This window comes from Phacochoerus africanus, chromosome 1, assembly GCF_016906955.1.
Source record: "Phacochoerus africanus isolate WHEZ1 chromosome 1, ROS_Pafr_v1, whole genome shotgun sequence".
Classification (NCBI taxonomy): Eukaryota; Metazoa; Chordata; class Mammalia; order Artiodactyla; family Suidae; genus Phacochoerus; species Phacochoerus africanus.
Window position 1 is genome coordinate 54,219,051 of NC_062544.1, and position 24,408 is coordinate 54,243,458.

General features: G+C 39.6%; 1 protein-coding gene across 1 annotated transcript in view; it reads right to left on the reverse strand.

The window, feature by feature from the left end:
* C7 (complement C7) overlaps window positions 1-24,408 on the reverse strand; it is a 60,147-nt gene that overhangs the window by 15,749 nt on the left and 19,990 nt on the right. Inside the window, exons 7-14 of the mRNA XM_047766486.1 lie at window positions 21,976-22,146; window positions 20,141-20,384; window positions 18,151-18,261; window positions 11,941-12,107; window positions 9,621-9,849; window positions 7,227-7,398; window positions 4,464-4,551; window positions 1,774-1,906 (exon numbers count right to left, since the gene is read on the reverse strand). Of these exons, the coding sequence (XP_047622442.1) occupies window positions 1,774-1,906; window positions 4,464-4,551; window positions 7,227-7,398; window positions 9,621-9,849; window positions 11,941-12,107; window positions 18,151-18,261; window positions 20,141-20,384; window positions 21,976-22,146 (1,315 nt within the window). The remainder of the gene's footprint in view (window positions 1-1,773; window positions 1,907-4,463; window positions 4,552-7,226; window positions 7,399-9,620; window positions 9,850-11,940; window positions 12,108-18,150; window positions 18,262-20,140; window positions 20,385-21,975; window positions 22,147-24,408) is intronic.

Here is a 24,408-nt window from a genome sequence, read left to right on the forward strand (position 1 = left end):
CAAATATACAATCAGCTCATATAGTCCAATAGTAATAAAAAAAAACCTCAATTTAAAAATGAGCAGAGGGGAGTTCCCGTCGTGGTTCAGTGGGTTAAGGGTTCAGTCCCTGCCCTTGCTCAGTGGGTTAAGGATCTAGCATTACCGTGAGCTGTGGTGTAGGTTGCAGATGCGGCTCGGATCCCGCATTGCTGTGGCTCTGGCGTAGGCTGGCGGCTACAGCTCCGATTGGACCCCTAGCCTGGGAATCTCCATATGCCCCCCCAAAAAAATAAATAAATAAATAAAAATGAGCAGAGGACCTAAGTATTTAGACATTTCTCCAAAGAGGACATACAGATGGCCAACATGCACATGAAAAAAAAAATCAACAAATATTCAACATCAATGATTATTAGAGAAATGTAAATCAAGACTACAATGAGGTATCATCTTTCTCTGATTACAATGATCCTCATCAAAAAGTCTATAATAATAAATGCTGAAGAGGTGGGGAGAAAAAGGAAACTTCCTACACTCTTGGTGAGTTGTAAATTGATGCAACCACTATAGAGAACAGTATGGAGATTCCTGAAACAAATACAAATAGAGTTACCATATAATCCTGCAATCCCATTCTGGGACGTATATCCAGAAAAAACTCTAACTCAAAAGGATATATTTACCCCAATGTTCATAGCAGAACTGTTTACAATAGCCAAGCCATGGAAGCAACCTAAATGTCCATCAACTGATGAATGGATAAAGATGTGGTGGGTGTGTGTGTATACACTATTTCATTATATATTTATTTTACTCAGCTGATAAAAAAGAATAAAATAATGCTATCCTCAGCAACATGGATGAGACCTAAAGATAACCATACTAGGTAAAATAAGCCAAAGAAAAAAAAATACCATATAATATCACGGATATGTGGAATCTAAAAAAAAAAAAAGATACAAATGAACTTATATACAAAACATAAATAGACCCACAGGAGTAGAAAATAAACTTATGGTTTCCAAAGGGGAAAGGTGGGGAGGGATAAATTAGGAGTTTTGGATTAACATATACATGCTATTATATATAAAATAGATAACCAACAAGGATCTCCTTATATATGGAAATATACTCCATATTTTGTAATAACCTATAAGGGAAAAGGATCTGAAAAAAGATGTATATGTATATATCCTTATACACACACATACATCCTTATATACGCACACAGATACCTATAACCTGAAAAACAATATTAAATTACTTATATATAGATGTATATAACTGAATCACTTTGCTATATACCTCAAACTAACTCAATATTGTAAATCAACTATACTCTAACAAAAATAAATAAATAAAAATAAACAATATACTGGAGTTCCCTAGTGGCACAGAAGGTTAAGGATCTGGTGTTGTCACTGTAGTGGCTCAGGTGCTGCTGTAGTGCAGGTTCAGTCCTAGTCCGGGAACTTCCACATGCCCCACGTGTGACCCAAAAGAAAACAAAAATGTCTCGTTGGTCTTAGCCAGAACTGAGCTCCCTGATCTATTCTAACTTGCACCCAAAATTTTAAAATTGCAATAAAACATGCCTCACCTACCAGGAACACTATCGACTAGAGAAATTGAGGGTTTTTTCAAGGCACTTCTGAAACTTGGACAAGATCATACCTTTCAGGAAAAGGAGATCAAGACATGGACATAGAGAAAATGGTTATTTGTCCAGATTCATTCCCTTCCACATTATTCTTTCATCTTAAATTACACACTATAACCAAGACCACTCACTCTGACAATGCATTTTCCCAACAGTCCACTGTAAATCTTCTCCACATCTGGCAACAGGGTCTCCAACAAGAGAGTATCCTTCATTGCAACTGTACACTATGTTTTTCCCAACAGGAAACGTGGTCTCTTCATTCTAAACAGAAATAAAAAATGGATAAAGGAAGAGTATATCTATTTTGCATTAATAAAATGTTTCTTTAGAGATATTTGACCTATAAATTATGACTTCTTTAATCATCAGGCAACCTATATTCAAATAAATCATTCTGAAAACTATCTGTAAATCATTTTTCCCTGTAGAGTCCAAGCCAACAATCCTGGCACCACCATTAATTGAAATAAAGCTATAAATGCCACTGTACTATAATTTATTGATTGCTCTCCTAAAACCAAGCTCTATGCTGAATATTTTACTAAAATTATTAGTGCGGAGTTCCCATCGTGGCTCAGCAGAAACGAATCTGACTAGTATCCATGCGGATGCAGGTTCAACACCTGGCCTTGCTCAGTGGGTTAAGGATCAGGTGTTGCTGTGGTGTAGGTCGCAGACACAGCTTGGATCCACCGTGGCTATGGCTGTGGCATAGGCTGGCAGCTACAGCTCTGATTCAACCCCTAGCCTAGAAATCTCCATATGCCGTGGGTGCATCCCTAAAAAGACAAAATAAAATAAAATAAAATAAAATAATTCAGCAGACACTGCCCAAGTAACTTCTCTTATACTGTCAGCAAAGCCTATTGTCAGATTTTGGAAATGACCTTGTCAATCAACTCTTCATAGTAAGGTGTTATGGGCTGTCCATTGGCAACACTATCCAAAAAAATGCCAGTTTGAACCAGTAGAAATTTCAAATCCTATCAACATGTTCATGAAAGTTTAGATTCCTCACTGATGACTTTTAGGGGAAATATATTATTGATTTTTGCCCACCACTGTCCCTCTCCAGCCCCATCCTGGAAGGGGAGTGCTGCTGGACCTGGGTCAGATTCAAGGACATGTCATTAGTATAGAGCCCCAGGAGGAGAGTTTCATGGTGAAGAAAGGAAGAATTTGAAGTCTGAGCCTTGAGGGGGAAATTATGCTCATTTTTGGTCTCTCTTTGTTCCTTATCCTTCTAGTTCCCTGCTACCCAAGAAAACGATGAGGAAAATCAGGCTGGGAGAAGGCTTGAAGCTGGATTGGCTCTGCCGCAGGCATTAGAATACAATTCTGTGATGCCTTCTCCTCAGAGTCTTGCTCCCCCTGGCCCAGTTTGGCTCCAGCAGGGGAGCTGGTAGGAAACAGAGGGCCCAGGTTGGTATTGAAGAAGGGACTTCTAAGTGGCAAAGTCTAACTCACCAGTGTCTAAACCTGGCCATCTTTGTCAGACCCAGGAGCAGCAATTTTTAAAAAAGGAAAAAAAAAAAGACTCTGAAGCCCTACCCTAAACCTATAAAATGACAAAAGGCGGAGAGCAAGCGGCAAGCAGGGATCTATATGGTTAAGTTTCCTGGGTGCCTGTGAAGTAGCCAGTCCACGGGACAGTACTTTCATCCCCCAGCTCCTTACAGGACACACGTGCACGGGAGTTTAAGACAGCAGCTTCATGTTTGCTGAAGCACATGAGTTTGCTTGGCCTCATTCTACAAGCATGTTCCTCAGAAACTTCATGGATTATGGTGACTATAGTGGGACAATATAAGTGTTAGAGATGCTAGCACTCTAGCAGGGAAATAGGGAAAGTTCTCTATGCTAGAGATACTAGCATAATCTCTCTTTCCCTACACACACACAGACACACACAAACACATGCATATACACATATACATACACACAAATATACACACAAATACATGCCAACACACATGTAGACACACAAAAAAATACATACACATACATACCAATACACATATGCATAACACATACACACACACAAACACAATACACATACACATATACACCCAAACATACATGCATACACACATACACACACATACCAACACACACATATACATATACACACACACACAACTCTTCCCAACAGTACCTACATTTGGGGAAACTTCAGCAAATACTCAGGGAGTGTATGTTCAAGGGTCTACCTGGAGTTTGGAGCCAAAAGTCTCATCACAACAAGGAATGAGAAAAGCATGAGTTACTGTGGCCCCAAAGCCAAGAAATTCTCCCAGAATGACAAGTGGCAGATGATTTGTGTTCCTTCCTGAACAAGAAAATTGCTCAAAGTACAAGGACTCATATCTCACCAGACACTGGCTAAATGTTTTACTGGCTCCTGGAATGAATCTAATGCTTCACCCCAACCCCCTTTTCATGGAAAACTTAAAGAGATTCCTTTCAGTGGGGAAAGTTCTCTATGCTGAAAAACTTGGTTATAGATTCCTATTTTCATGTTTAGAGTGGAAATGTTTAGCAGACCTCTGTCATAATTATATTTCTAATTCATTGGGTGGTAATATCAATTTCCCTTACCACAGAGGGTTTACTGCCCTCTAGAGAATTCTAATCACTTTGGGCCAAAGAAGAAAAGTCACAAACAAAAACCCTCACCACTAAAACTAAAATGCACACATAAAACATGTTTAGCACTGGTTCATCGTGGAAAGAAGAAATAGATTATGACATCAGTAGAGAACTAGAACTTGGAGCAAAGAGTATGTGTAAAGGAAAAAATATATCTTTCATAACTAACTTGAACAAATCCATCTTTCAAGGCAGGAGGTGATGGACAGAATTCTGTTGGAACCAAAGACAAAGGGAAACAATGTGGTTCAAGCAACCTGAAAAGAAAAAGGAAACAAAATATCATTAATATGATGGATTTCCATAGTTTAATAAATGTCTACATTACAGTGAATTTTTCATTTGCATCTGAAGGGACTCCATTCATGTAAGTACATAGAGGCAATATTTTTGTCATTTTCAGAACCAAATATTTGATCATATCCTCTGATAGAAAACACAAACGTAAACTCAGGTTTCCAAAAGATAACTACTAGATCAGTAGTACAGAAAACAAAGGGAAAGAAAAGAAAAAGAAATAAAAGTCTTTAGACAATTTCTGTGATTTCTGGAGGTCACCTGTCTCACACCTATTTTTCTCCTATTGTTTGGGTCTCAACTACCTTTAACACAAAATGGATTTTGTATTGAAAATGAGGTGATTTGAGTCTGTGATCCTGCAAGAGAGGCAACACAAAATAATGACTTTTGACTGAGCACTCGCTATGTGCGAGGCACCACGGCAGGTGTTCTACAAATGCACATCAGCTCAATTCCCCTTCATGGTAGCCCTATCTGCTCTGTGGAGAAAGGCTCAGGAAGTTCAAATAACTTGTGTAAGGTTACAGAGTGAAAAAATACCAGGGCTGGCTTCACATCCAGGCAGTTAGGCTCCTCAAATCCCGCTCTATCTACCTCTCACAAGGCAGTCTTTAAGGGACCTCGCAGTACTCAAAATGATAACAATGACGTCCGTCATCAAACAGTCGTGTTCAGTAGTGGCCTCAGTCGCTACCACCGGTATTATCTCCACTCCAGAAACAAGAAACCTGAGGGAAGCATTACCAACAGCCTGGGAGCATCACCTCCTTTATATCCCTGCCACACCAGTATGCTTCATTCTTCACACGTCTGAGTTTCAGAAATTCAGACGTGTGAAAAGAACGCAGAAACTCAGACATGTGAAGAATGAAGCCTAATTTCCCTTTTTGTACTAAGAGGATGAGGATGGAGCCTCTCCTCTGAGCACCAAGAAGGGTGAGAATTCTCTCAGTGCCTTCCTTAGCATGCTCCTGTCTGTCCAGCTTGGTGTACAAAGGCAGGGGATATACGCCCACTCAGGCAGAGGCCTCCTCAGAGACCCTCATCTTCCCAGAGGTCTGTGTCCTAAAGCCAGCATTCTCCTCCTACCACAATTTCACGTGCTCACCAACTCCCTCAGCCCAAGAGATACCAGTTATCGTTGGGTTACGAGGCACCCACGACCTGGGACTAAGGCATCTCACCTCCCTATGCTAATACCAGACACCCAAGCCTCTTACATCCTCCTTCTACTCAAATTATCTTACCAGAATGTTTGCTGACCCCTGATCAGAAAAGGTTAATAAAGACAGTTTAAAACAGTGGAGTGTTGGTTAAGAATTCTGACCCGGGGGTATGATTCAGCAATTTAAGCATGTTTGAAGATAGCTTTTGCAAGACCCTGGCAAGTGGGAAGTTGGTATCAGAAAACTGGGCTAATCAGCGGTGATGTGAGCCATTTCAAATGTGTGCTTCATTCTTGGTCCAAAATAAACAAATAAGCGGAAGTGGTATATCTGAAAAGTAAGATAGCTATTGTTGTGCCAGGCACCATACTAATCACCCTACATTAACTTCATTTAATTCTGACAATACCCTTTTTAATACATCTACTATTATTATCCTAGTTTTAAAAATGTGGCAAGGAACTTGCCCAAAGTTATGGAGCAAGTAGGTGGCAGATCTACTTTATGCCAAGCTGCTGCTCACATCCACTGAGCCAGACTGCCCCCCAGTTCCCCAGCCTCCTGTAACACTTGCATCAGGAAAACCTGAAGTGCCCAAGTTCAAGTTGGCCATAACAGGCCTCTCTCCTTCAACTGACCCCAGTGCTAATGAAATGGAGCAGGACCCTCTGGCCCTCCCCCCTCCACCCCAACCATGTCCTCTGCCTGCCTTTTGTTTGTAGAAAAACTTTAGCCAAAGAATAAGTTTAATCAGAGAAATAAGAAAATGCAGAAGCAGAGGGAAATAGTCAAACAAGACCAAATAATAATAGTTTATTCATTAAGCAAAGTCAAGGACATTTAGTTCCTCCTCAAGGGCTATAGATAACATTCTGAGTCATATCATTTAAGCTGTCTTGTAGACACTGAAACTCCCACCAGATGGAAGATGTTAACTGCATGATAACCAGACCATAGCCAGGACATAAGCTGCCACAATTCCAAGAACTGGCCTCAAAGAAATAGGAACAAACTGACGCTGGAACTGAAGACTAACTGTACTTAAAACAATCAAGATGATGCTGGTCAGACCACCACATGATCAATTTCAAGATGACTTTCAGAGCTGACTGTTGCTGTTTCTGCATGTAGCCCCCTCCCTTCACCTATAAAAGCTTTTGCCCACTGATTGTCAGGGCAGGGAAAGGGTCAGCCACAGGATAGAAGTCTGTGCTCCCACCTCCCCGGTTGCTGGCATCCAAAATAAAGCAAACTTTTCTTTCCACCAGCCTTGCCTCTATTGGCTTTGAAGTGGCAAGCAGCCAGATCCCAATTTCGGTCATGCTGAGAGCATAGCACTTCCTGATTAAAAAAAAAAAATCTCCATTTAAGGTTTCAATCTTTCGATTGCAGCAATTGTGTGGTCCATGCTGACTGCAGAGGGCACTGAGTTTTATCTAACTGCCAGAAGATCTGGTCCCCATTACCGAAGATGCTCCAGATCCTCATCTTCGCATTGCCTGCTTTCTGACGTTTCTCCAATACAGGATTTCCCACCCCCACTGGGGGGTGGGTTATTGCATTTTCGGCTCCTTGTTTTCTTCCCTTGGACACAGGGGCCCCAAGAGGACCAGCAACTCCACCCTCCATCAACGCCTCCTATAAATGAGAGAGGTTGTTCAGAAAGTGCCTGGAGAGCAAGATTTCAGAGTTTGTGCTAAGCTTCCTGCTATGTGGTTATTGGGGGAGGGAACGATCTGGGGATTTATTACCTTCACTCTGTTCACTGAAGTCTTCTGCAGTGGCCAGAATGTCTCTGCACACTGACCAATGCACTTTCTTTATAAGAAAAGAATTGTCCTTATTAAGACTGGATTAATGAACTTCTTGCAATAATACCTTAAATGGTTTATTATTCTACAACTGTTCTAAAGCATTTTCACATGCACATTATCATTCATTTGTTTCTCACAGGAATGAATGCAGGTGGGCAAGAGGTCTCTTAAGGTTCTCATTAGATAGGCGTGGAATCCAAGACAAAGTGGTTAAATGTTATGGCCGATGCTGTACCAGCTGCCAAGAGCCATAACCGGATTGTATCTCAGTCTTATGGCTGAGTTCAGGCTCTTGTTATCACCCCTACTATCTCTCAATAAGGCAAATAAGTTCCTATTTGTTGTTTTTGTTGTTGTTCTTGGCCACAGCCACGGCATATGGAAGTTCCTGGGCTAGGAATCAAATCCAAGCCTCAGCTGTGACCTCCACCAGAGCTGTGCCATTGCTGAGCCAGGGATCGAACTGGTGCCACCACAGAGACAAACCGGGTCATTAACTCACTGTGCCATAGCAGGAACTCCCATAACTTCCTATTGTTAAAGCAATGATTGGGTGTAAGAAGAACATAGTCTGTTGGGTACTCCAGGTGGCCAAGCCCTGTGCTAATGCTGTACAAAATGAGGAAATGCATAAGTAGGAGAAATGCTTCTACCTCCTGTTAGCATCCTCCTCCAATCCACAGACACCTCCTCAACTCACCCTGGCCATCTTCCACCTCAGGGCTGATTCATGGCTCACAGTTCTTTCAGCATTTTCCCCATTATATTTCTTGGGGGAGGAAAGAGAAAATGTGCAGCATATTCCAGAGCTTTGCTTTCCTAGTTAGGAACTGGTCTCAGAAACCATTGTCCCAAAGCATGATTTCCTAATAATAGATGAGTAGATTGACTGCTCCTTGGCTATTTCTACTGTGTGACCTACATCCATCTTCTTTTACTCCCTCCACGCTAACTCCTCAGTATCACACACACCAAAACTAAAATAATTTACATAACTGTCCCATGGTCTTCCTTGCCCTTTCTTCTATAATTAAAAATTGAGTTAATAAAATAGCCCCCTAACATTGTAAATCAAGTATACTTTAATTTTAAAAATAAATAAAATGAATAAATTTTTAAAAATACAATATACGGGAAAAAAATGTAAAATAAATGAATAAATAAAGTAGTCCCTTGGGTATATTAACAGGTAATAACAGCTTAATGTATTATGGTTGCTACTCCATCTCTCACCAGCAGGGGGAGCTTTCATTTTATAAAAATAGCTGTAAATCCAAGCCTCCACAGTGGTGGCATTTCAGTTTACCAGGACAGATCACTTGGGAAGACATTTGAAAGCAAGGATGCCTTCTTGATGCTTGTCCATGGTCTATTCGTGTACTTATTCATTTATCAAACATTTATTAAGTGACTTCTCTGAGTGAAGCCCTCTGTCCAGCTCTGGGAATAAGGGGTCAAACAGTTCTGACCTTAAGAAATGAGCTTTCTAGAGGAAAGAGACATATAAATAAATATAAAAACAAATATACACAAATCATCTCATATTTTGACTTTATGAAGTCAACTTCACATACTAGATATTTAAAGCACCAAGTACGCTGTCAGGCACACAGCTGATGTTCAACAAACATTTGTGAATGATTGACAAATGGGACATAACACAAAATAGAAAGAAAGTAGTTTCCAAGAGCTTGCTATTAGAAAGGTTAGCGCAAATACAAGCTCCATAGATCTAAGTTATGACAAATCCTTAATGAGATGATTCTGGAAGAATGGAGGTGTTTTAGGCATAAATCTATTCTAGTGGAGAGTGGAGAGTAGAAGGCAAGGTGGGTCTGTTAGTTCAGATGGAAAAGTAGAGAGACAACAGAGGGCTGTGACCCCAGTGGCTACAATCCAGAGTGGGATAGAGAAGGAGATACTAAATTCAAAGCCTGATGAGACTTCCAAAGTTCTCTATTCTCAAAGAAGCACAATCTCAAAGGCCAGAGGGAAAGGGCCTTTTCAATGTGTTCAGCATTACTGGAGAGAATGCAGCACACTGACCTGCATGATCCCCTACGAGGACTCCTTGTTCACACGCCACACCAAATGTGTTTGGTTTGCAATGGCACTGACACTGGGTCCCCTCGACACTGGCCATGCCACCGTTTTGACAAGGTTGGCAATGGCAGGAGTCAAATTCATCCAGATACTCCTCCAGGGCCCGTTTCAAGTATAGTCTTTTCACAGACGCACAGGGTACTTCCTTTACCAGCTCATACAAAGGTGTCAGCTACACAGATAAAGACATCCTGGTCAGTAATCAGGGTTTTAGGTGAGAATATTTTCCTTTCAGCACTTTGACTCAATCCCCATTAAAACAAAGCCAAAAGGCCCACTGATGTTAATTCCAACTATTTCTTGTTCAAATATAAAGAGAAAGCAATTAACTTTCTTTATAAGACAAAGCCAGGAAAAAAAAATAGGACCAGATGGGGAAGGGATAATATTTGGGAAGGGATAATATTTTTACCTTGTGTGCATGCATAAAATGTTTAAAAACCAATAGGATGTTCATTTTCTAGTTATTGAAAGATTATTTTGAAGGCAATACATTTCCTCCCCTGCAGAGGGGAGGAACAAAGGGAAATGCACTTAAATTACAGTCAAGAGGTAAGTGCAATTAAATTTAAGATTAAATATCTTGGCTCTGAGATACTTAACACATCTCTCTAGTGGAGATCATGATTCTCTCTCCCTGAAGAAATTTTCAACAGGTGGGCATTACGGCTCCGTGTTGGAGAAGTCTAATGAAGAGCAATTTTGAGACCAGAGATATGCTCGCTAAGCTCCAATTATCTGCTCTCTCAGAAACAAAAAGGCTCTGATTTATAGCCTTGGCCAATTTCTGCAGTGTAAATATTCTCACCATGGCCAGTTTGGGGCTACCACCATGATGTCACTGAGCACGTCGTTGGGAGACATGTGCACCACTGGCTCTTGAGAGAGTCAGCACGAGCTGGCTGGAGCAGCACCAGCATGGAGGTGTAACTGGGTCACCATGCTATACAGTAGAAAAAAAAATCATATTGGGGAAATAATTATTAAAAAATAATAATAATAAAATGAAAAAAAAGTGAATTCATTCCATTAAGATTGATATATTAGGGAATAAAATGAGCATATTGCAAATTTTGTGTTTCCTTATGTACGATTTTGTCTATAAGAAATACCAGGTGAACACAGAAAACTGTGCACCACTGAACCAAGCCACACAGAAGTACACAAAGCACACACACAAGCGCACACCTCAAACACCCATCTAGTTCACCACCTATAGAATAAAATACACCCATCCACAAAGGGTGTTACCACTGCCCATCATTTCTGATAGCATGCCTTCTACCACTTCCCAATAATTCACAAGCAACCCTTCCATCACCCAGCAAGCTTAGATCTTCTTCTGGGAATGTGCTACATTTACTGTACACATGTACATACAGGCATTTCTTAATTTAACATATATAAAACTGTTACTGTTTTTATTGTGCCTTTTTCTTTTTTTTAATGGCCCCACCTGCAACACATGGAAGTTCCCAGGCCTGGGAATGAATCCGAGCCCTGGCTTCAACCTACGCTGCAACTGCTGTAACACTGGATCTTTTGACCCACTGTACCAGGCCAGGGATCGAACCTGTGCCTTCTCAGTGACCAGAGCTGCTGCAGTCAGATTCTTAACGCACTGCATCATAGCAGGAACTCCTATTGTGCCTCTTTTTTAATGAGTGTCACAGATAAAGTTTTTGAGTGTTGTGTTCCTTACCCCTTTTTTCCCATAAGCCCTGTGGTCTTTAGTGTGCAATTTTGCCTTAACTCTCTGATTTTTAAAAACACATATATTGTGTCATTAAAAGAACTGACATGTCAATAAAACATCCTAAAATTCTGCCAGCCAAATTGGTTCTTTTTAGAACTGATTTGCACAACTCTAGGAGCCTATAAGCCACAGCCACAGGAAGAAAGCTGTTCTGACAAACCTAACACTAGACAAGCCTAAATGCCTTCCTCTTGCAAGAATATCTAACTCCTTGAATCGGGGATCAAGGAAAACATAATCAAATTTAGGTCAAAAGCTTGAAATGCAAATTTTATCATTAATTTCTCTTGGGCTTTACCAGACATTTAACCTTTACAACTGAAATATGGACATACAAGATAATGAACCTTCTGTTTCCTATTATATATACATTCATTTTACTATACAAAACATAATTGGGAAATGCTAATTACAACCTTCTCTGTTTAACCACCTTGATTTAATCTTGATTTCCCAATGCCCGTAAACATGACTGCTTTCTGGTGCCTTCAGCAGAGCATCACATACCTTTTGTTTTATGACTTGGGGAAGATCAGTCACAGATCCTGCCCAGGAAGAATATCGTTGTTTGTTTCCAGCAGGGTTGTCCAGCTCCAGGTAACTAAGGCCAGACACAAAGCCAGGACGTCCCCCTCTGACAAACGGGACCCCTCGCAACACATTACTCTGAGTTCCTACTCAAGGAGAAATCAGATGAAATAAGTTACAATGCATAAATGAAATGAAAATGAGAACAGAAAAGTGAAAGTCAAGTATTTTAACACAATCCATCCAACTATATGACATTCTGGAAAAAGCAAAACCATGGAGACAGTAAAAATACCTGTGGTTGCCAGGGCAGTGGATAGGAGGGATTTTTAGAATTTTTTGTGGATTTTCAGAGGATTTTTAGGGCAGTGAAATTGCTCTGTGTGCTAATATAGTGTATACACATCTTTATGAATTTGTCCAAACCCACAGAATGTACAACACGGAGTGAACTTGCAGGTAAACTATGGGCTATGGGTGGTTATTATGTGTCAGTATAAGTTCATCAGTTGTACCAAATGGACCACTGTGGCTGAGGATGCTGATAGTGGAGGAGGTTCTGCCTGCGGAGACAGTGGGATATGGGAACTCTCCATACTATCTGGTCAATTTTTTATGAACTTAAAAACTACTCCAAAAAAATATCTACTTCTCTCTCTTCCCGCCAAGAAACAAAATTTAGTGCTTCCTACTAAGCCGTGGTTCTACTGTTTGATTATAAGATTGCAGTTGTATTTCTAATGAGCAAAGGAATCACTGGTCTAATACTGTATGTCCTGCTCTTTACCTGCAGCTTTTGGTAGCTTTTCAGACTGAAGGTTCATTACTAATTTTTTTGGTATCAGTAAAGCTTGCTTCTTATTTGAAATGTTTGTTTTTCACTTTTACAGTAAAACCTCATTCATTCCTCCTGGATAGATAATGAGTTAAGCTGACGGGTCTGCTGAAGCAAATTAATAGTTGGTAGGGAAGCCTGTTGTTTCTGGACTATTTAAACAATTTCAGCACTCTTTTGAGCACCCTTTTACCAGTTGACAGGTCAGTTACTAATCACTGTTTTCAATTATATTAAAATAACTTCTGTGAGGATCTTTACGAGGCCACACCTTTTTTTAGATGCACTCAATTTATTCTTTACACATAATATTTATATCTGTGTATTTCATGGAGAATTTAAATATTTTTCTTTTAAATTTATGGACGTTTTCAACTAAACAACTTCACCTTGTCCCGAATGAATTTTAATTAATTTAGGTTTTATTGTAGCTTATTTTTCTCTCAGTGCATCTTGCTATGTAATTTGCTTGTTTTCATTTTGGTTTTTGAATTGTTTCTTTTATTCACAGTCTCTTAAACTCAGTGAGGCCCACTCTGCCTTGTGAAGGTCCAAAACTCCTAGAAAACTTTGTACATTAAACCATTTTATAAAACCAAGTTTGACTAAATACTTTCAAGTTTGTTTTGTCCTTAGAAAAACAGAACATTTTACATCAGAATTATCTGCCTGCATTTAAAAACTGTCAAACTACCTTAAAGTACGTTTCCATTTGTATTACTTTGGGGCTAAGGGTTAAATGTCTTCATAGGCAAAAATCTTCTACATTCTCACTTTAATATCTTAAACTGTTATGCTGTAAACGATTTTAGTTTCGTGGTCCTTTTCGGTTTTTTAATTTCCTGTACGTTTATGTTCCTCTTCACTGAATTTCATATTTGAAAGACTATTGCCTTGATTGAAATAAATTTGCACAACCATTGCATTTCCAACCAACGGCATTTCCATTGCTCTCTGGTTGGAAATGCCGCTGGTTTGGGGATAGACTTAAATGCCCTTGTGGACCCCCTGGGGAGCACTCTGCCTTGACCTCCACACTAAGGCTGTGGTAAAGAGAAGACCAAAAGCCATGACTTTCTCAGGTGTACATCAGGGAGCTCAGCAGGGCCCTCTTTTTTTTTTTTTTTGTCTTTTTGCTATTTCTTTGGGCCGCTCCCTCAGCATATGGAGGTTCCCAGGCTAGGGGTCGAATCAGAGCTGTAGCCGCCAGCCTACGTCAGAGCCACAGCAATGCGGAATCCAAGCCGCGTCTGCAACCTACACCACAGCTCACGGCAACGCTGGATCATTAACCCACTGAGCAAGGGCAGGGACCAAACTCGCAACCTCATGGTTCCTAGTCGGATTCGTTAATCACTGCGCCAAAACGGGAACTCCAGGGCCCTCTTTTTGGTGACCCTGTAGGGACTTCGTTGTTTCTTTCTGACTCAAACAATAGGGAATCCCTTTTTTTTTACTCCTCAGAGGAATTGTTCTTTGGTTCATAACTTGGTTATTTTCTCCACGAATTAGTTTCCTGTGCTGATTTCATTGGAATGTAAGCTCCAGGAACTCTGAAAGAGCAGGGATCCTGTCTATTTTGTCTTCTGCTGTATCACCAGCACATAGATGAGTGTCTGGAGTACATAGTCAATACTCAATAAAAATATGTTCAAAGAATTTCTAAAAAAAATAATGATATCTATTAAAAGAGAAAAGACACAGTCATCACCTGACAGTAGAGGACTATTAAGAAATTATTATTCAGGAGTTCCCGTCGTGGTGCAGTGGTTAACGAATCCGACTAGGAACCATGAGGTGGCGGGTTCAGTCCCTGCCCTTGCTCAGTGGGTTAACGATCCGGCGTTGCCGTGAGCTGTGGTGTAGGTTGCAGACGCGGCTCGGATCCCGCGTTGCTGTGGCTCTGGCGTAGGCCGGTGGCTACAGCTCCGATTCAACCCCTAGCCTGGGAACCTCCATATGCCGTGGGGGCGGCCCAAAGAAATAGCAACAACAACAACAATAACAACAACAACAAAAGACAAAAAAAAAAAAGGAAATTATTATTCATACTCTTAATGCTCTCAGTGTAATAAGAATACTGGTTATACAGATTGACTATCTTGCTACTTAGATGATACATGCATATATTTAGAGATGGAACATGATGACTGAAACTTCCAAATAGTTCAACAAATATTATAAATATTTTAAATATATATCTACATATGGCTAAAAGTCAACATAAAACTCTATGTAGATATCCATATATCAATTATCAAAATAATAATTATTACATACAGAAGGTGGGTATATGGGTGTTTACCACTATGTTCTTTCAACTTATCTGTATGTTTGAAAATTTTCTCAAAATGTTGGGGGGAAATTCATTGCATCTGGAATACTAATTATAAGAAAAACACTATTAATTAACAGGCATACAGTAATATATAAAAAGTGTTCTAAAAAGTCTGAAGAGGGAGTTCCCATCGTGGCGCAGTGGTTAACGAATACGACTAGGAACTATGAGGTTGAGGGTTCGGTCCCTGCCCTTGCTCCGTGGGTTAACGTCCAGCATTGCCATGAGCTGTGGTGTAGGTTGCAGCCGCGGCTCGGATCCCGCATTGCTGTGGCTCTGGCGTAGGCTGGTGGCTACGGCTCCGATTCGACCCCTAGCCTGGGAACCTCCATATGCTGAGGGAGCGGCCCAAGAAATAGCAAAAAATAAAAAAATAAATAAAAAGTCTGAAGACTAGTCATTTTCATTGATGTGCCTATAATTTGAGAAATGTTTTCTTTTCCTTTTTTTTGTCTTTTGTCTTTTTAGGACCGCACCCTGGCATGTGGAGGTTCCCAGGCTAGGGGTCTAATTGGAGCTACAGCTGCCGGCCTACACCACAGCCACAGCAGCACCAGATCTGAGCTACGGCTGCGACCCACACCACAGCTCACAGAAATGCTGAATACTTAACCCACTGAGCAAGGCCAGGGATAGAACCTGCAACCTCATGGTTCCTAGTCAGATTTGTTTCAGCTATGCCAAGATGGAAACTCCCAGAAATATTTTCATCTCCATGTATAATTGATTTCCACCTGGTCAGGATGAAAATTCCTAACTTGCTGACCAGATTTGGAGTGATTTTCATTTCCTTTTTTTTTTAACTAAGTTTAACAATTTCAAATTTTATTTATTTTGAAATTTCAAATTTTTTATAAAATTTTGCAAATGCAAAAATTATGCTTTTATCATAAGAAATCATTAAAGCCTCAAATTTTTAATAAACTGCCTGAGTGCTTCCTCATCTTACCTGTGGACTACATTTTTAACATGCAAATAGTCATAATTCAAATACAGTGTATCAGAGTTCCCATGGTGGCTCAGTGGAAACGAATCTGACTAGCATCCATGAGGATGCAGGTTCGATCCCTGGCCTCGTTCAGTGGGTTAAGGATCTGGTGTTTCCTTGAGCTGTGGTGTAGGTTGCACATGCAGCTGGGATCTGGCATTGCTGTGATGTAGGCCAGTGGCTACAGCTCTGATTTAACGCCTAGCCTGGAAACCTCCACGTGGGAGGAAAAAAAAAAAAGACAAATACAGTGTATCACCACGTTCAGTCCCTGAACTACCTGAATCAGAATCACCTAGAGTGACTGCAGATTTCTGAGCCCCACTCAAGACCTAGGAGGAAATAGCTGAGAGAAAAGCTTAGAATCAGCATTTGAACAGGCTGCCCCAGGTAATCCCCCTGCATATCTAAATGTAAATCAGTTAAGTGCATACCTTAACTGACACATTGTTGACAAACTACAGATTCTAAGAAATCATCCTTTATATTCGTTTTTAAGCCTGTAGCCTCTATGTCTATACCTCTGTGAGTTCTCTGCCCAGCTGGCCCTCTTCCCCAGACCATCAGCCTGGGGCAACAGTGAAGGGCCCCGATTAGTTAACCAGACCTTGGAATCTCGTGCCTGACGCTTCCCAAATGTGGTCTTGGGCAATCTTTCTGTGCCTCAGTGTCCCTGTCCATAAAACAAGAATATGTATATTGCCCAACTCTTAGTAGGTGGAATATATTGGTGAATTTTTGTAAATCACTTAAAATTGTGCTGACACATTCACAAGTGCTACATGTTTGTTAAACACAAAGTAAAATAAAATCAGTGAGCAGTTTCCAGTTGGCAGCCCAACAAATAACTGATGTCAGCATCTTCCCAAAGCTCCCACTTTCATGCATATTTCCAGATTATTATATTTCCATCTTGTTCTAAAATTTCTCCTCCTATATCCTGCCAGCTAAAAGAAGATAGGCACTTTCTCTGGCATATTCACTGCTATATCACCAGTGACTAGAACAATTTCTAGCATGTTATTATAGCCTCCATAAATAGCTGAGGAATAAAGTATGTGAATGAACAAATAAACCTGGCTTAACACTCTGCCTCCCTCCTTCCTGCAGTCATCTACTAATATCCCAAGAATCCTCACTTCCTTGAGGAGAATTTTAGCACCTGGGTCAGTCTTCTCCTTTGTCCCAATTTCTGCCATCACCCCAGGAGGACTTGAGCTCCAGTTGTGCACCAAGGCCTGACACAGTACACCACAGTCTCACCTCCATCCCTGCTGCACTAAGAATCTCTTCATCTTCAGGCAGTTTAGTCTTAATTGCAACATCCAATGAAAAGTCTTCAGGCCTTCTTTTACTCAACTTCTCTCTTTCTCTCTGTCAACCTCTCTTCTACCTTCCACATTACTGATCTTTTCTGGTTCTTATCCTATCAGATGATTCCTTCTCAATCCCTCTTCTTTTGCTACAACCTTATCTTTGTCATCTTCGATCTAATCACTCCATGTATTAAATCCTTTAATGGCATCCTTTGCCATCAGTGGGAAACACAAACTCCAACAAGGTATCTAGCCACAATCTAAATGAGCTCACCTTTCCAGTTCCTTCTTCAATCACTCAAAGACTAACACGCCACTTCCCCCAACTCTGCCCCCACCATCAGTGCCACCACCATCATGCACCAAAAACTTTAACTGCACTGAGCATCTATGTCACAGAGTGCAACTGAAGCTTCCCCTGATGGTGTCATTTTTCCAGGCTAGTTTGCCAACCATCCTCATAGGGACAAAGGTGGTATACACTGAGGACAAAGTTACAGTACACAGGAGATGCCCAGTGAATTTCCACGCTGCATGATGTCTCACTGCTGTGACACATGAGAGAGAGATTAGGGTAAAAATAACCAAATGTTTGAAAAATACAAAATAGAACACCTGCTAAAATTTCAAAGGCCCTTGGAGATCAGGAATTAACCCCAAGAAAGAGAGACAGAGGTAAATTTGTAATGCAAACTGCCCTCTTCTCATTTACCTGAAGCTGATTTTAAGGCCTCTTCCATCGCCTTGCATTTGTGCTTTGATGATTTAAATAGAAAACTAATATGTGAGGAAGCACATTTCTTCTTATCCTCTGAACTAAGATCTGGGGGAAAAAAAATTTAAAGGTGCTTAGTTTACACATTTGTTGAAAATCTTCTTTGAGATGCTGGCCAGGTGTGAGAGTGGGCTCAGAGGTTGTTTTCTACCACTGTGGCCATATAATCAAAAGTGATATGGAGTTCGCATTGTGGTGCACCGATCCCGGGATCGGTGGCATCTCTGTAACTCCAGGACACAGGCTGTATTCCCGCCCCAGCACAGTGTGTTAAAGGATCTGGCATTGCTACAGCCTAGGTCGTAACTGCAGCTTGGATCTGATCTCTGGCCTGGGAACGCCATGTGCCACAGGGTGGCCAAAGAAGAAAAAAAAATAATAATAATAATAATAAATTTTAAAAGCAATATGATATGTACATTTTCAAGTGCTTTGGAAGGTTCGAGGGTCAGAAAAAAGTGATATTTAATTTTTGTAATAAACAAAAGATACATGCATTTATTTAGAGATAAAGCATCATGTGTCTGTAACTTACTTTCATATGGTTCAGCCAATATTGGCTTCCATTAGCTTTGACCAGAGGAATAGAGGTGCAAGGATAATTTCCACTTGAGACAGTGTAAGAAGCAGAAGACCTCTGAATCTCATGTAAGAAGTCTTACTCTTCTCCAGGGTGGTAAGAAAATACTGACTGATGAGGAGGATGCTGAAGAGGTGATTTGGAATGGAGAAGCAAGTGCAGCCATGAGCTTCAGGACAAAGTTAAGAAGGAGCAGGTTGGACTTGGAACATTAGTAAGCGGGAGCCAGAAGATCTCTGGAGAGCAGGAATGGATGCTAAGACATCACTCTCTCCTCCAACATGGTGGCAGCTGGTGAGGACCATTCTCTCACCATGAAGTCAACCAAGCATGAACTGAGAAGTGTGCCCTGATTCTAACACATATCAGGAAATTCCAGTAGCAAGGAAAAAACTAAGCTGATGTTGGAGCCTTCTTACAACCTCTACTCCCTTGGATGAGTTTTTTTCATAGCACTGGATCTCCAATTCTCAGCCTATGAGACAGGAGTCATAGTTGCCTTCTCCCTAGGTAGTAGTGAGGGTCATCACTAACATAGGCAACCCACTTGTCAAGAAGAAGGCATCCAATAAATTTAAGCTATTGTTATAAGTCTTATGTGGTAAGCACACTTGTGATTTCCAGAGCAGATTTTTTTTTAAAGGATTGTGAATGGTGAAGAAGAGAGGTAAATTTAAAAAAAAAAAAAAATACTTTAAGAGAGGTAAATTTTTAAAAAAATCAAAATAGGTAGTTGCATAAACTCCTCATGCATTTTCCTCAAGGAATATTACTTAAACTGAGAAACAGGGAAGATTAAAAAGTATTCTAAAAATCCAATCAACACCCTCTGGAGACAGGAATAATGATATTGGCTTAACTCTCATTTCAGGGTACCATCCAAAAGAGTAGGCAGGGAGTTCCCATCATGGCACAGCAGAAACAAATCTGACTAGTATCCATGAGGACACAGGTTCGAACCCTGGTCTCACTCAGTGGGTTAAGGATCAAACGTTGCTGTGAGCTATGGTATAGGTCACAGAGGCGGCTCGGCTCTGACATTGCTGTGGCTGTGGTGTAGGCCAGCGGCTACAGCTCCGATTCGATCCCCAGCCTGGGAACCTCCATATGCTGTAGGTGCGGCTCTGAAAAACAGACCAAAAAAAAAAAAAAAAGAGTGGGCAGGCTTTTGCTTAAAGCCTGGAAGATGCTGAGTAGAGTATAATGGACTCTTTCAATTTTGGATTCCGTTGCAATTGGATCTCTATTTGTCATATTTTAAAAACACTAAAATTTAAGTTCACTACATGTTATTTCCCCATGAAAATCCCTGCAATGCTTGCATATAACAATTTTTAAAATATTTACCGCTTTCTGCAACTTTCTCTGAGTCCACATAAAATAAAACTTTGTATTCTCCTCCTAAGGACCCAGACTGCAGATAATGTGTCCCATACTGGTCAATTAATCTTCGGTAGGCGCTGTAATCATACAGAGGAGGAAGGTAGGAGAGTTCCTTCCAGAATGACTCAGCAAGTTGCAAAAATTCTGGATTGTTATTGATAAATTGAGCCACTTCAACAGTGTTCTGAACAACCAACAACTGATAACTCTGTGGGAAGAAGAAAGAGTAAAAGCAGTTTTAGCTCAAGATAAAAAGGTATAGAAATAGTTCCTTATCCAGTGTCTCCACCAAAAGCCGCCTCCATCAATGCAGATTACATCAATTTTTATTTCTGATGCATGATGAGGTCTCTTCTGGGTCCACTCACTTGAAGCAATCTAAGCTATTTTAGGAATCTTAAACAAGAATAATATCCAAGTGATAACATGGTACTTTTCTATATATGACCTTTAAAATCCCAAGACCAAGTTGTTATGCCCTCCTCAACTAGAAAAAGATAATCTGCATCATTAACTGCTAAATAATCTTACAAATAAGAACATAAGGTCCCTAGAGTCCACATCTTGAAGATGACTTATAAGTAGGATAACCATATAATTTATTACCATGCTAAACCACTTTATAATGAGGTCTCTTAAACCTTTCCTAAGCATCTTTGCTTTTTTTTTTTTAAGAATGATCTAGTATATTTCTTTTTTCTTTTCTTCTCTTTTTTTTTTTTGTCTTTTTAGGACCGCACCTGCAGCATATGGAGGTTCCCAGGCTAGGGGGCAAATTGGAGCTATAGCTGCCAGCCTATGCCACAGCCACAGCAATACCAGATCCGAGCCACATCTGCGACATACACCACAACTCACGGCAACAGCAGATCCCCAATACACTGAGCAAGACAAAGGATCAAACCTGCATCCTCATGGATGCTAGTCAGATTCGTTTCTGCTGAGCCATGATGGGAATTCTCCTAAGCATCTTTTCATGGTGTCCAAGACAGAGCCACCTTACACCAAATTCTCACTCATGTGAACAATATAATATGGATATGATAAAGGTTTTTACTGTTCATATTTCCCCAGTTGGCTCCTTAGTCATAAAACAAACAAAATTTATATCCATTTATACCTTGCTTATGCAATTTATTAATCAAGATACTGACTTTAAGTAACTTGTGTATGAAATATGCATATTATGAATGATGATCAGCCTGAGAAATTCTTCGGCAGTAAATATATATCAGAAGAATCCATCTCAACTGTTCAGGTTGCCCAAAATGAAAGCTGCAGTATCTCAAAACAACAAAGTATCTAAAATTAAGTCTTTTAACCTCCTCAGATAAAAACATTGATATCTCCAGAGTAATAAAGTATTTTAACATCTTTTAGTTTCATGCATTTTCTTAAATAAAAAAAAAAAAACTCTGGTATTAGTGTTTCAGACACACATTTTCATTGGATTTTTGCAATTGAATTTAACACTTAAAATAGTAGCATCAGTAATCATGAATTAGAAATTTAGACTAATTTTCACTAGAAGATGTGAAAGTAATAAATTTTTTCAGGTTTTTAAATAAGAATGAATATTTTAATGAGAAAATTTTGTGTAAATAAATGTATCACCAAAGAGAATTAACAGGGCAAAACTATATTTTTTAAAGGAATATACTGGATTTTCTCTTTGAAGAAGGTACTATGCCCTAATTTTTAAAATGACAGCTGATTCTTTTGGTAAATACACTTTTGTTAATGTTAGAAATACTTGAACCAGTAAAACATGGAAAAGTGAACCAATATTTCATACTAACCTTTTTCTTAAGGATTTCATAGGTCTTTGCATAATAACTGTGGGAAGAAGAAGAAGAACTAAAAATGAAGACGCGTCCTTTACTAGATGATGTATGTTCTGTAGATGTATGTTTTGCATAAGACCAGGTACTATTGTAAAATTCATAATTAAAATCATTATTTATTTTCACCTACAAAGAAAACGAAAATTTGTGATATGAGCAAATTAGGCCTTAAATATAACCAGGAATCTTTTCTCATGAATCTTTTAACAGGAACATTTTACACAATCTCCGAAAGTCAAAGCTCTTCATTGACATAAAACAACTGTGACTCTCACTAAGACCAGGACTGTATGAATATAGAGTTCTTAAAAATAATTACTTAGTACATTATTACAATGATCAGTTCATTGTTATAATTACTCTTTGTCAAGCAGGGCCTATGGTATTAATAACACCAAAAAACATTTGTGTACAAACATCTTCCATTTTCCTTTAAGGTCAACATTTAGCCCAGAAGTGAGCAAATTAACAAAGCTACACTAACAGAGACCTACAAAGCAGTTGTCTCTTGATTTTTCATCTGATGGGGAGAACAGAGATGCACATAAGTGATAGGAACCTGTTAGATCTTTTGGGCTGTTCCGAAAGGCTCTAGATAATTTGGTAGTGGATTTAAATTTCTAATTCTGTTTGACTTGGACAAATACTAAGATTGGAATTGTTTTTCCTATGCTGGACGATAGAGAAAAATCCACCCTCCTCCCTCCCCCCAAATTTTAAAAGACTACAGGATAGTCGCCTGCAGATGAGACGTGATAGTTCCAGCATTCATGGAGAAGACTAACATTTCTTTATCCTTTATTTTGTCCTAGATCAAGTGTCAAAATGAAATCCCAACAGTGAGCTAGCAAGTAATATAAATGTTGGAAGCATGCAGGGAAATGTGGGATAATGAAGAAGTGAGCACACATCCTGTCTAAAAGGGTACCCAACACTCAAATCTGTCAGACAGCCCTATATGTAACTCTAGGTCCTAGTATTAACAGATAACTCATTTTCCAACAAGAAATCTATCTGAATCTTCATGAAAAAAATCTTTAGTTGTTTTTTTTTTTTAAATCATAGGCAACTAACTTGCTAAACATGTCAATCACCACGAGAATAAAATGAAACATGCAATTATGACTCTCAGGCTGTTTCTATATAAATATTCAAATCAGCAACTCTCCTTTCACAAGTATTTGTGGGGTTTTGTTTTTCGGGGTTTTTTTTTTTTGTCTTTTTGGGGCCACACCCGAGGCATATGGAGGTTCCGAGGCAAATGGAGGTTCCCAGGCTAGGGGTCCAGTCAGAGCTGTAGCTGACAGCCTATGCCAGAGCAACAGCGATGTGGGATCCAAGCCGCATCTGCGACCTACACCACAGATCCTTAACCCACTGAGCAAGGCCAGGGATCGATCCCACATCCTTGAGGATGCCAGTTGGGTTCGCTAACCACTGAGCCACGACAGGAACTCCAGTATTTGTGTTTTTATTATATGTCCATGCACATTTGTATTTGAGATCAAAGCATAAATAAACACAGGGAAAATTTAAATGATAAATATGATACATTTTTTAAAGAAAGCTAAAAAAGACAACAGAATATTATGTAGCCATTGTAAATGATGCCTGTAAGGACAAACTAGTCATGTTAGAGGAGAAAGCGAGTATAAATGTGATATTTCTAAATGCTGTTAGCTACAAATTTGAAAGTATATGGCCAGTCAAAAGAAGACTAAAACAGAAATTCAACAAAATGCCAGGAAATATTATCTTACTTTTACCACTACCCATGTTAAAAACTATGCACATACGCTAAAAACATGCAGGAAAGAAGAAAAAGTGGATTTATTAATTCCTTTTATTTGAACATGATTTGCATTATGTTATGAAACTGGTTTGTTTAAAAAATTCAGCTCAAGTCAAGATGAAGAATGTATGTATTAATATTGACTACAAACAGGACAAAATTAAAAATGTATTAGAAATCTCTAGAGTTGCTAGATAGTGTCTAGATAGTGTCTCAGTCCTATTTGGTTTTGGATAGACACAGAATTTAATTTTTTCTCTATCTTAAGAAAGAAAAGTTATCTACCTTTCTTTCCATGCAAAAAAAAAAAATCCTATTTTCTCTCATCTTCAGATGCACAATTCAAACATTTGATTCATGATTTATGCAAATAAGCTTCTTAGGAACTCTAGTTCAGCATCTCCTCACTCCCATGTAAGCTACATGTAGCTACAAGAATCATTTCTCAAGGTAGTATGATCTTAAATTTTCTTTAATCAATACTCTTCCTTCCAGCTAAGATCCTAAATTCCCCCAGACCAAGTCTTCCTCTGAAATCACAAATTCCAACATCCCACATTCTGACACCTCCTACTCTTTTGACTCATTCTATTATT